At 38.1% G+C, this 13,341-nt stretch overlaps 1 protein-coding gene across 1 annotated transcript; it reads right to left on the bottom strand.

The window, feature by feature from the left end:
* Nucleotides 1-5,715: 5,715 nt before the first annotated feature.
* Nucleotides 5,716-12,754, bottom strand: LOC122057097 (BRCT domain-containing protein At4g02110). The gene is given in 12 exon segments (XM_042619099.1): nt 5,716-6,116; nt 6,119-6,174; nt 6,176-6,480; nt 6,650-6,866; nt 7,104-9,758; nt 10,428-10,472; nt 10,609-10,678; nt 11,239-11,323; nt 11,493-11,594; nt 12,149-12,253; nt 12,332-12,418; nt 12,523-12,754. Coding segments are annotated over 12 exon segments (3,927 nt in total). The 5' UTR covers nt 12,589-12,754; the 3' UTR covers nt 5,716-5,982.
* Nucleotides 12,755-13,341: the final 587 nt, after the last annotated feature.

Genomic DNA, 13,341 nt, shown 5'->3' with positions numbered 1-13,341 from the left:
ATATAACCATCATGACAGCAACAATGTAAAAGCTTTCAAAGTCCACTCTTAATTAGGTGGCTGGTGATTCCACTAATCCCACTCTAATGTTAAGAAACAGATACTCTAATCAAATTATAGAACAGGAATTGCAGTGTCAACTCTGAACAGAAACTTCACTGATTTGTGGTTGCCATTGTAGGACACCACCATTACCATGACCATAAGTCCACAGGAATATTTGGGGTGGTCCATCTTTGGTCGTTTTGTTCCAAGCTTTATAACATCAAATGGGTTTTTAAGATCGACCCCAAATAAAGTTCTTTTCTGAGGAGGTGTCGAAGGACATTAAATTATTGGAACCCAAAGGATAAAGAACAGAACAAAAGGAAACAGAGGAAGCATATGGAGGAGATGAGGATGAGATAGAGGTGAGGTAGTGCTAATCATGAGGCAGGACCATCACCATCAGATTGGCTGGCCACGTTGTAGTTGCAGAGTAAGGCAGAAGCAGAGTCTGGTTCTTTCTTAATCTTTCTCATCTTTTACTTGGCAAAGTGAAAAAGAATTGGGAGAGAATAACAAACAAAAAGGTAAGGATAAGGAAGAAGGGAAGGACTTGGGAATTTCAAAAATCAGGATTGGATTGGTTGGATCAATAGATTTCAATCGAAGGATGAAGGTGTCAAAAGTTGGTTCGCACCAGTTGGCCTGATCGTGTTTCTAGTGCGAAGTAGTGATCTGTTTATAGCCTGATTAGCCCGTTTAAGAGAGAATTTCTTCTCGTTATCTCTTTCTATGCAGCATTCCAATACTATGTGGAACTGACCCGCCTGGTTTTTAGCTAAACCAGAGTCAACCAGATGCTCAGCTTCGTCATCTAAACCTGTCTGGCCCTCCCCCTGCGTCTGAGTGCACCACATGGGGCATGTTTTATTGTTGCAACAACAGTGGTGACTGATTGGGTGGCAATTCATAATTGAGATTGCCAGCCATGAGCCAACAATGAACAAACCCAACCCCTCCCCAAGGCCCCATTCCATAATCACCAAGCTTTGGATTCTGCCCTCCTCTTCTGTGGCAGGTCAAAGTCAACTTTTATCAAATTTCAAACTTCAAGGCCCACCACCAATTGGAGGCAATGTGAGAGCAAAATCAAAATCCATGAATGGATTATGAATCATAGATCATGAGACTGTTATGTTATTTTTTACCAAATTTATTAATTTAAAATTTTGATTTACCAAACAAAAAAAATATTAAATTCTGAAGAAGGGGCAAACTAATCACTAAAATGGATATAGTTCACGGTATCAATTGGAGCAAAAATCTAGGGTTCAAGCTGATTCATCAATAATGTATCTGTCAGATATCAGTATCAAGCGATAAGCCTAATTTGATACTGATTCCTAAAACCATGATCACTTATAACTTCCATTTCTATCCTTTTCTACTACGTTGTTGTCCATATCCAAGCATTAGAATCTTTCCTTTTAGTAGAGCTAAGATGGATTTAGTCTCTATAATGGTGTAGTGTAAGGGATACCTTCTATGAGGACAAATCTGAATTGAAAAAAAAAAAAAAAAAATCCATTGGGAGAAGTAGTTGTTCAGTTATTATCAATACCAGTTATCCTCTAGCTGTGTTTTGCTGTTTTCCCTTATAAATGGAATCAATAATAAGTTCACACCCCAAAAAAAAAAAATCAATAATAAGCCTCTTAAGTACCCTAATAATATTATATGCAATTATAGATGTTAATCAACAAGTATTTAGTATTTCTTCATTAATTTGGATGGTGCAAGTGTGCAATTATTACGGATTCCATCAACTTGCTTTCTTCCTCTAATGGCCGTGGCTTTTGGCGATATCATACTCCTCTTTCGTTTTACCAATATTTCAAGGGATTGGAGAAGTTCCGTGGCTGATTTTACTTCCCCCCTCCTCCCCCCCCCCACCCCAAAAAAAAAAATGTCATATTGATTAAGTATTTTTTTTTTCTTTGGTAGAACTTATGCTTAATTATAATTTAGGGGAGGAATCTACTATACCAAGCTAATGGGCATAGTGAAATTCATATACAAAGGTTCGACATTGTTAGAGAGGAGAGAGAATGTGAGTGAGTATCATGCATGATTCCAAGTATCAGTATCATTTCAATCATATCGGCCGATGTAAAACAGTCTCAATGGAGGCCAATACAATATCGATACAAATCGGTTGTATCAATAAAAAAGTGATCCACTTCTAAATTTACACCTACCAAACTAATACAGTCCGATACAACTCGATTTGTAAACTGTATCATATCAGCATCATCGGTATATCGATAATGATACTTATAATCTTAGTGTCAGTAAAAAGATAGAGCATGAGAGATGATGTACTACCAACAATATAAACATCATTTTCCTTTGTGATTTATTATCTTGTGGCAAGAGAAAAGGGTGGGGGAGTTAAAAAGTTACACAGTAACCCAAGAGAGAAACGTTAAGGCTTAGTGCTTGATCATAGGGAGACTTCGAGAATATTAGCCCTAGCTCTGTTTTGTTAATCTCCAATGGTGGATTTTTTCCTTTGAACAGAGAACCTTAAGCTGGGATGTTTGAACCTGGGGAACAAAAGGAGAGAGGAGTAGAGGTGGGAAAGAGAAGATGATGTCAGATAAGGCATGTGAGGAGCTTCAATATCATGTGCTCTCCATTACATTAATTTAATATATTTTCAAATCAAACTTAGATTTAAGAAAGAATATTATTAGTTGTTAAATACAGGAAAAGTGTTGGTGGCCAAGACGATAAACTTGAAAGAGGGGATGAATGCTTCTGCCATGGCCATGGCCATGGCTCTATTTTTCCACTTCTCACTTTCACATGAGAGATGATTTAGTGAGATACACTTCCAAAGGTAAGCACAGACAAATGAAAGCTTTATTAAAATATAAACATATTCTGTCACTAAGCAGGATTTGGAAAAATGGGTCAGTGGGGAAAGTTCAATGATTCTCTCTCTCTCTCTCTCTCTCTCTCTCTCTCTCTCTCTCTCTCTCTCTCTCTCTCTCTCTCTTCTATGACTTCTAGTTCAAGTTAGCACATACCAGGCTGTCTGAAAACTAAAAATGATGGCTCTGCTTATAGTTCATTGGCTAAGGCTCTTAGCCATATTCCCTGCTTTGCTTGGCTGCTTTCTTGTTTTTCAACTCCTGCAGTTGTAAGAAAGAAGTACTCTTCTCAAATTTTTATTTTATTAGTGAATCCCATGAATCCATATGACAATAGAAAGAAAAACAGAGTAACCCAGAAATCAAAGAGGCTGTGGCAGTTGTCATTTTCTTAAGCTAATTTTCCATTAAAATATGGACTCTGGTCTGGTGCTAACACTGCTATTGTCAAACCCTGCATGGACAGAAGAGAGTGGTGAAGTACTAAAGCTTTACCTTATAAAATGTCTTAAAAAACACAGAGTTTGGACAGAAGAATAATGTAAAGGAGTTGTACTTATGGACTTATAAGATTGTCTGCATTTTGTCAATGATTCCATTGTGATGCTGCACCCCTAACAAGGTTTTAGGAATCGGTATCTGATTGGCCATATCGGTCCATTTGAATTCGATATCGACCATACCTGACTTCTGGAATTGGGGTTGACACGGCCTGATATGGCTGATACGTATGGGTATTGGCAACAGCGGTGACCGATATCACACCGATACCGTGAAGTAAATCCATGCCTCATCGTGGAACGCTAGGTCCATCAACAGATCTAATAAAGACATGTATGGGCCGAATCTTACTGGGCCTATTCAGGTAAAGCATATCCTAACGAGTTAGATTGGACCATCTGAAATACTTCATATTTTGGGCTGAGGTAAACTATTAATAAACTCAGCCACTGGTTCTAAACTTCTTATCTTCAAAGTTAGGCCCAGCCTGGATATTTCTATTTGGATTAAATTCTCCTTCACTCATGGAAAAAAAAAATCCCTTAAGCGATATTTGGTTGTAAGGGGAATTAAAAGGAAGGGAAGTGAAATTTTCATACTTAAAATATATATACATATATATATATATATAATTATTACCCATGTGACTTTAACATTAACTTCAAATCATTCCATATTTGGTTATAAAATTTCACTTTACTTCATATACAAAACCCTTTGCTATAATATGTAAAATAAAAATTTCATATAAAATATATTATTACTAAATAAGGTTAAAACAATTAAGTAGTTTATACAATCACATGGGGTAATGATTATAAACATTTCTGGTTAAAATATAAATATTTCACTTCCCTCCCTTTAAATTCCCATTGCAACCAAACAGAGCCATAACTACTAATGATGTGACCCTTGACTCTTGTACCATTGTTAACTACCAGACTATATATTGTACAAGGTCGGAAATACTCTTCCCCACACTAATCAAAGGGTTCAGTCTCCATGGTGAGGAGACTGAAATTGGGTCCTTTCTATTTTGATGAGAGTATTGCTAGCTTCATGAGATAAGTTTGTTACCAATCAACCAATCGTCTCCACCTTTCTTGTGGAAATATCTTGTGCAATTGATCCATCATTAACATTGAAATATTTCACAATCAACTCCATCACCAACAAAATCAAAGTGTTTCTGCAAGGGAGTGCGGTTCTTGCGTGTGCACAATGATCAATAGAAGCATACGAAGAAACATCCATAGAAATGTCATTTTCCATTTCATAAGGAGTGGACGAGTCATTTCCCACCCCTCCCCTTCCCAAAAGAAAAAGGTTGGGTGAAGGGGCGACACTCCCCAAACAGAAACCTTTTTTTTTTTTTTTTTTTTTTTCACGATACTAACTTGGGCAATGCAATATTCTATGCTTTGAGATACCTGTATAAACAGAACTTGGAATCTTCGAGATCAATTCTCCCTGTCATCTATCAAATATTTCAGTAAGGATATGTAGATTCTGCGCTGGGTTAAGGTTAAGAATCTGAAACTACGGAGATGGTGTAGGGTTGACTAAGCCCAAACGAGTTGCAAGCCTATGTAAACCATCACCATGAAAGGATGTCAACTATGCAAAGTCAACCCCCACTCAGCAGGCAACTAAAGCCTGAAACTTCAGTTCAGAAACACTGGAGAATCGCTTTTCTCATGTTTGCAATGCAACAAACCTGAGAAATGTTGTGGAGGTTTACCAAAATGTGAGTCTCATATCTTCTGTTGGGTCAGCATTTGGTAGAAATCCAGCAAAGCTTTTCAAGTGATCTGCAGAGAGTAGAAGAATACAAGTACAGACCATACAGAATTCATTGTTCTAGTAGACAGGAGCTTACCTGGAGCTTAGATTGAAGAAAAGAGACGATGACACTGGGGATTATACCCCTCACGCCTCCCACATTGATACTAAATATTATCACCTTCTTACTCACACCCAATGCCTGGGAATAGGGCTGCAATATGGCTTTTGTCTTTTCAAACCTGTCGGAGACTGGGCCAGAATGTGATGTCAATGGAGGTGCCGTCTGTATCACCAGCAATCAAAGAGGGAGATGGTTGAGTTAGGATGACTATCACCTACAGGAAGTTTGTACCCTCCCACCATCCAGTTTCTTTCTGTGTTTGTATCTCTGCAGTCGAAGCATAAAGAACTGGAGGCAAGTGAAAGATTGGAGAGTTTAGTAGTACCATAATTGAGGGCATATAAAGAAGTTAATTTTGCATGAGAATATCAAATGAAAGCAGAGATGGGAGAGAGAACAGAAGCTGCATCAGTTCCATTCTGCTTTAACTGTGTGATTGGTGTGTTACATGGATTCTTAACCCGCACAAATAGGCATCAATAAATTTAAGAAAACTACTGCTGTCATCTTCTGGGCGAGATCAACCTGATAATATCTTGTTGAAATGTTAAAAATACTATACATTAGAGGTGTGAAACAAACTAGATTTTATCCTCTTGACTTTATCACAACCCGATGGGCAGCAAGATGCACATATGGGGGGGAAAGTCTTAATTAAATCCTTGATAAAGAGGGCCTTCTCTTGGTACCCTTTGGAATTCTGGTACCGTCATCTTCACTACACTTTGAACACAACCAGTTTTCCACCGGGATATCTTCAAAGGAGGGGATCACAGCAATAGCATATCAATTCCGCACCCCTCGGAACCAGCTTTATCACTACAATTCATCATCACCTCCCCGTCACAAGGCCTTAATGTTTTCCTCTGACCGGGCTAACAGATTTGCAAATGATTTCTCTGACCAAGCATGAGTATTGTAAAGCACATGCCTCTCGAGGGAATATCCCGGCTTGCACACATACTCTACCAAGTAATCAGCCAAAACACAAGGGATTTCATGTCTTAAGAACTCTTGGACCCATGAATCAACGCGTGGTATGCCAGGACTAACAATGGCAAAATCAACTCCAGATTTGAGGAAACGGGTGTATGGAGGGGATGTTGCTAGAATAGTGCCATCTCCAGCCTTCAAGACACGTTTCAGGGTATCCTGTTGACAATGCGAAAATTATGCAAAACAGATTCAAATCAACTGAATAATAGGAAAAAAATAAATTTGATGTGTATTTCAAAATCTATTTATTTGAACAAAGAAATGTAAGACAGGAAGCAACAGAATGTTCTCAAATGCTAACCAACAAGATTTCACAGAAAAATACCAGAGGTGGTGCAGTGCATTCTCCATATATGATAACACGCAGTCCATACAAAGCTCCATGTCCAGTCCTTTTCCTTAAGAGGCGCCACTTCCTTGGGGCCACTAAATTGATTGTGCCATCTTCACTAAGGCCACTCCGGTACCATTCATAAGGTTCTTCTGGCAAGAACTTCCCTGCCTGATTACTATCAGTTAAGTAATCAGTCTTGAGAATCCACCTATATTGCCAGAGGAACTATATCATTTCTCAAGTATTGCAGAGACTATTTTTAGGAACATGAAAAAAAAAATGAAGCAAAATCTATGCATGCTTTTGTTTATAAATGTCACAAATATTTTATGCTGTAGTTGGGCCAGTATCAAATGGAATTCAAATTGTTCAAGCTTGGAGGCCAAAGTAAGTTACAGATGGCTGTCCAGGAGAAAGTGTGCTAGTAATGATGATTGGAAAATACCTCCCAGATGCTGCAGCAGCAAAAAACTTTTCTGTTCGTCGAACTGGTTCCGGGACAATGAAGTGTGTAGCCTGGTATGACCAGTGGTGAGAATCTTTGATAAGTCTTCCCTTCAAACGCCTTATAACCTGCTGGAACTCTTTCCTCTGTAAATGATGTCCACTCAGAATAAACCACACTGGTTCATGATTTACAATATTACAACTTCCACCAGCTTGAAATGTGTTTAGATCAGTTTCACCAACCATTTTATTACTTCTAATCAGGGCTTCACTGGTCCTCCCATGTTTGGACATATTTACATTTGGGACATCATCTGTTATTGGCTTGTTCTCCTTTTCGGCATCCACAGGCTTCTTCCTCTTACTTGCAGCCAGAGTCTTACCTGTAGGATATGCCTTTGACACCTCTTTCTTCTGAACACCAATGTTCTTCTGTGCCTCTTCTCTGCTTTCACCTTCATCAGACATCTCAATCTCATTTGCAGTAGAGATGGCCTTTCTGTTGGTTTTACTTGAAGGATGCCTTTTCCTTTTAGATATGTCTTTCTTTACCGCATCTGCTTGAAAGGTTGATTTCCCCGCTTCGGTCATCTCCCCAGTAAATGACTTCTTGAGCTCAGATTCCTCTTGTCCTTCCTCTAATTCTTCTTTGTCTTTGCCTTTGTCAGATATCTCTATCTCATACCCAGAGGATAGTGTGTTTCCCTTGATTTTCTTTGATGAATGTTTTTCCTCCTTAACCATCTCTTCTTTTAAAGTTGATTCATGTATCCCAGTCTTCTTGTTGTCAATTGCCTTATCAAGCTCAGCTCCAACTTTTCCTTGTCTTAGCTCATTCCCCTTTTTTCCTTTCTGGTATGTCTTGATTCCAGCCACCGCAGTAGATACTGCTTTCCTTGACTCAAACATATCAGTCTTCTTTACACTTAAAGACTTTGAATACTCATCTTCACCCTTGCCTTCTTCTACAGGCACTGCATCAGCATCCAAGGTTGATGAATCAGCATAAGAGGTTGGCTTAGCCATCTCAGATTTTTCAGTGAGTGGCTTCTCAAGCTCATCACCATCTTTGTCCTCTTGTGATTCAGTCTCATCATTGAGATTTGCAGTCTTCTCCCCCTTTATCTCTTCCCCCATGATTACATCTGCAGCAGAAGTTGGCCAAGAAATTTCGTGTTTCTCAGCAACTTTTTGCTCATCTTCTGCTCCATCTACACCCATCATTGGACAGAAAGCAGCTCCATTTAGAGTTGCAGTTTTATCAAAGCTAAAGGAACACTTCAGCTTATTACTCTTGGCAGTACTTGGCCTAAGCCTAGAGCCCAAACCTTTTTGGCCAACCATATTCTTGGTAACCAATCTATCGTTCACTCCCTTACATATGCCCAAACTAATAGGATTTTTGGACTCCTCACTTACTGTGGTTTTGATGTTGGGAGATGAAACCTTGACATCCTGGGGCTGCACCTGAGGCTCTGTTTCTCTCTCAGCGGGAAGGTCAGCTGCTCTGCCGATTTTGACATCCCCTATATTGGGATCACTAGCAAAGTCAAAACTTTTTAAAGCCCCCATTGATATTTCAAATGTCTTCTCCTGAGGAAGGCCAGCAATCCTCATACTAGGAGATTCAGTACTATCGGAAGTAAAAGTTTCCAAAACAGGCAATCCACATTTCAATGATTTCCGATCAGAACTTAAGGAGTTCATCGTTGGTGGACCATTTCGCTGATTCTCAACAAAATTCACACAAGCAATGGCATTTGGATCATGTTTATCAGCATTAGGTGTAGGATCAGTTCTTGTTGGGGGTCTACCAATCATCATTGGTTCAAACTTCAAACCTTCAAGAGTACCTCCTGATGGACTTACAGAAGTACAGACTTTTGGATCATGACTTCCTTCATTTGGTGATCTGATGCCATTACTAGTAACAGCCCGCTCTTTCTTCTGAGGTAATGTACCAGTTTTTGGTCCCTGATGATATAAAGCTCCGCAATCCAAATCAATATTATCCTTGGCTTCTTCTACTGTTGAGGAATAAGTGCCAATCCCAAGATTGATCTTCTTTCCTTCTAAACCTCCTTGCGAAAATTCATGTGAAGGACCTGAAGGTTCTGCAGAAGTAGAAACTGAGGACCTCCTTGGGGTTCTCCTGGAGTAACTAACTGTAATTATCTTTGCTGCATCAGAATGAAGGGATCGTGCAGTTCTTGAATTAGATGTTGATTCATTACATTCCTTAGTGAAGTTGGATACAGTGTCAAATGGAATGGATGTCCCACCACCAATAGCATCCCCAAAAGGAGTTCCATTACCATGACAGCTGAAGTCCCCATGGCCCCTTCTATTTACATCGTGGAAGTATGGGGCTTCACCAGATCTGGTTTCTTTTTCAGGAGTAGTTAATAGCCTATTGTTAGCAATAACATTTTCGGCACTATTTGACAAACCTTTAGGCAAGACAATTGTCTGACAGATCTCTAACACTTCCCCTGTGGGCATGGGCGATTTGGAGTCTATCGCAGTTCCACTTGTTAAGCCAAAGGGGCTCCCTGTGACATCCATACCCTCGCATTGCTTATTACTATAATCCTCCCCAGTTTCTTCTTCAGAATCCTTAGCTTCAGCTTCCATGATCTCTAACTCATAACCACTGTTATTAAGAAGGGGGGAAAAAAAAAAACAAATAGATGAGGGAAACAAATCACTAGTGGAGGAAGGCATGAAAATAGTCTGTGTTTATTTATGCAACAAACTGAGCCCAAATAAATAACATGGTTTATTATGTTGTAAATTTAATTAGTGGATTTCTCAGAGTGAAATTGACAATACACATGATGGGAAGCATTATTACTGTTGACATGACTTAACTTTCTTGGCAAGGCTCAATGTTAGGACAACTAAACAGTTTTATATGTTAAATTGTATAGATGCTTAGAACAGTGCATGTTTAATGAATTATATAAACAAACACAAGAATAGATTTGCAGGCCATCACATTTTCTTCTTGTATTCCACTTACAGAACCCTGGAAAAAAGAAAAGGTTATTCTAAGTTTTTTAAGCTGAATTACTTGAAATCAATAAACACAGGGCAACGATTTTCCTTAATTCCACCCGTAACAATTTCCTTAATATTCTCTTTTTTAATAATGCAACATGCATCACTACATTTGCTCACAAATAAATATACACCGCCACATGCTCACCCACCCCGATAAGGAAACAAAACCCTGTGATTTTCTAATGCTAAAAATGGCAAAACACTGAAAACATGCCTCAAAAATATTGTTGCCTCACTGAAACAAACAAAAACAGCTCACCTCTTGGCATATTTACCTTCCGGGACAATTTTCCATGCTCTTAAACTGCAAGAGAGATTTTTTTATGAAGAAAACCCTCAATCAGAAGAAAAAAAAAAAGAAGTAACAAATTCAAGACATTGCATGGATACTCTACCAATGAAAACAGACTTTATTTCAGATAAAGAAGTAAGAATAGTACCACTCTTCCAACCACCGATGATTGACAAATTTTATCTTCTTCATTTTCTTTGCAAGCTCATACTTCTCTCCTAGATCACAATGAACACACACCCACTCAAATTGGATTTTTAATAGTTATAGGCAGCAAAACACTTGATTATGATTTTCCCTGGTATATACTGTATATAAACTCCCCATTACAAAATGTCAAGGGCACTACTTTGTTAAACACCATAGAGAAAATCTATGCATCCCAGTCTTAATTGAAGACGGTTTAGGATTAGCAGAAAGAATTAATTGGAGGCGTTATGATACTTCACCCATCAATATAGACCAGAAGTTGAAAACTTTCAATGAGCCCTTCAAACTCCAATGCATAGTTGCCAAGGCATCGCCTAGGTGAAAGGCATGCGCTGATGACAAAGGTGATCAGGTGCCTTATGTGGCACTTGTTTTGGGCACCTTCACCTCACCTTGGGACTATGACAAATATACTCCAATGTGATGTGCAAATTGAAATAAATCATGGTAGGGTTTAAATAAGCACAGATGTTTCTTCAGTTCAACCCTTAAACCTCATAGTCGCATACTTCAAGGGTTGAGAATTAATATATGAAATGTTATAGGAATAAAGATAAAGAAATCGCACCTTCAAATTTGTAACATATAAGATGGGTAACTTTATTTGCAACCAGTGGCTTGGAGAACTGTGCGCCCATCATGCCTACCATTTTCTGATAACCAAAGACGAAACAAATTGTAATATCAATAGCTTTTTTCACAATAGGATCACCAACTTTCTTTTCTTTGCTGACTTTACATCTTTCATTAACTCCTGAAATCATATGATATATTAAGTAATGTGAAGAGAAGTTGTGAAACATGAAGAGGAAAATGGAATACCATAATATCTTCTCGATCTTGGCTTTGGTATCCTGTCAAGCAAACATATAGAGATTTGGCACCTGGGATTCCATTTAAATCTTTTACAGGCCTGTACAAAATCTGTAAGGGAAAGAAATTAGAAAATCAAAAGGGGGAGAGGGAGAACTGAAAGCACACGGATAAAACTAAACAGTGAAACAGGAAGAATCAACCACTGGAAAGAACACTTAGAAGAAGGCATATGCAATGACATGTCCAGTGCAAGCACAGCCCTCAAGTGGAATAAGGAACATCGTTTGTGAAATGCCTTGGCTATGAACTGAACTGATTCAAATCAATTTGGACCCATCTAATCATATGATTACATAATAGAAACTAATTTCAGAAAAAAAGAAAAAAAGATTGATGCATACAAGTAAAATGAAGGTTCAATGAGCTCTAAGCTGTAAGCATCTTTCATTATTCATAGGAAATACAGTTAAATTTAGTTATTCTCTCATGTTTTCAATTGCCACTATTGGAGAGTCAATGCCCTAAGTTCAGAGTATCAAGACCATTTCAGTGTTCCCGGCCGGATAATTGTTAAATTTACCACCATTCAAGGAATTTGAAATTTCATTCAATAAGACAAGAGTAAGAGTGAGGGGAGAAAAAGCAAGAGAGAAGATACAAACCGAACTTGCATCCGCAGGCATTCCGATATCAAAACTATGCTCAACCCATAAGCCAGTAACAAGTGTTTTGCCATCGTTGCGAGCAGCAACACAAACAGAATCATCCTGCAACAGAATACTTTAGATTAATTTAATTAAAAAAAAAAGGGGACTCAGGAAAGAGAGATAAAGATAATGACTCACATTAACAATACTATCTACGATTACGTGAGTACAACTGGGACCGTACCCGACATCAACTCCACCTCCATCAACAAGCTTAGATCGAATCTGCAGAAGGAAAATGCAGTGTCTCAATCCGTTAGATAACAACTCAAATCCAAAGCTTTCAACTTGAAAAAACAACACAACCGATAGCACAAACAAAATAATACCTCCGCTTCGAGAAGGGGATCAAATCCCATAAGGACGAAACGGACGCCAAGAAACATATTCGCCATATTAGATGTTAGGGTCAGAGATAGAGATGAGAGATGAACCCTAAGCGAAGATTGTAATCTGGATCTCTGATTAACAGTTGCAGAAACAAAGCTTCTCGAGGAAGGATGAAGTGAGAAGCAGGAACTGTGAAGTACTGTGAATTGGGAATGAACAGCGAGAGAGATACAAATGATAAAAAGGAGGGAAATTTTCGATTGATTTGATTTTTGGCGCAGTAGCGGGAGATCAAATAGGTTACACGTCGTATCAACGTGTCCGGCGTTAAGATTTAAATGTCTAAAATGCCCTAAACATCAGGGAATCCAACGGTGGAAAGTATATTATCAATGGGGCCCACCACCTTCAGGTTAGTTTAACTTTAGGCTGTGATTGGTAGCCAAGAAAAGGAAAAAAAAAAGAATAGAAAAAAATACACTTTTTATATGTATTTTTGGTTGGGTTAAGAATTTTTCTTTGCATTTGATATGTCTTCACTTAAAAAAGATTTCTCTTTTAAAATTCAAAATTTATCTTGGGAATTGTGAAATTTTCTTTTGTTCCTCAAAAATTTTCTTACAAAAAACACAAGAAAATGTGAGAAAATTTAAAAATATAATAAAATAAAAAAATGAATGATTACACAATAATTTTCTATGTGTTTATCTCTCTCTTAAAATTCAAAATTTTTTGAATTTTTTTATTTTATTTTATTTTCTTCTATTGGCAGCCAAACATACATAAACTTTTTATTTTCTCACCATTTCATTTCTTTT

The sequence above is a fragment of the Macadamia integrifolia genome, chromosome 12 (genome assembly GCF_013358625.1).
Source record: "Macadamia integrifolia cultivar HAES 741 chromosome 12, SCU_Mint_v3, whole genome shotgun sequence".
In the NCBI taxonomy this organism is placed as follows: domain Eukaryota; kingdom Viridiplantae; phylum Streptophyta; class Magnoliopsida; order Proteales; family Proteaceae; genus Macadamia; species Macadamia integrifolia.
Note: the sequence above shows the minus strand (reverse complement) of the source record. Positions and strands in the feature narration are given on the sequence as shown.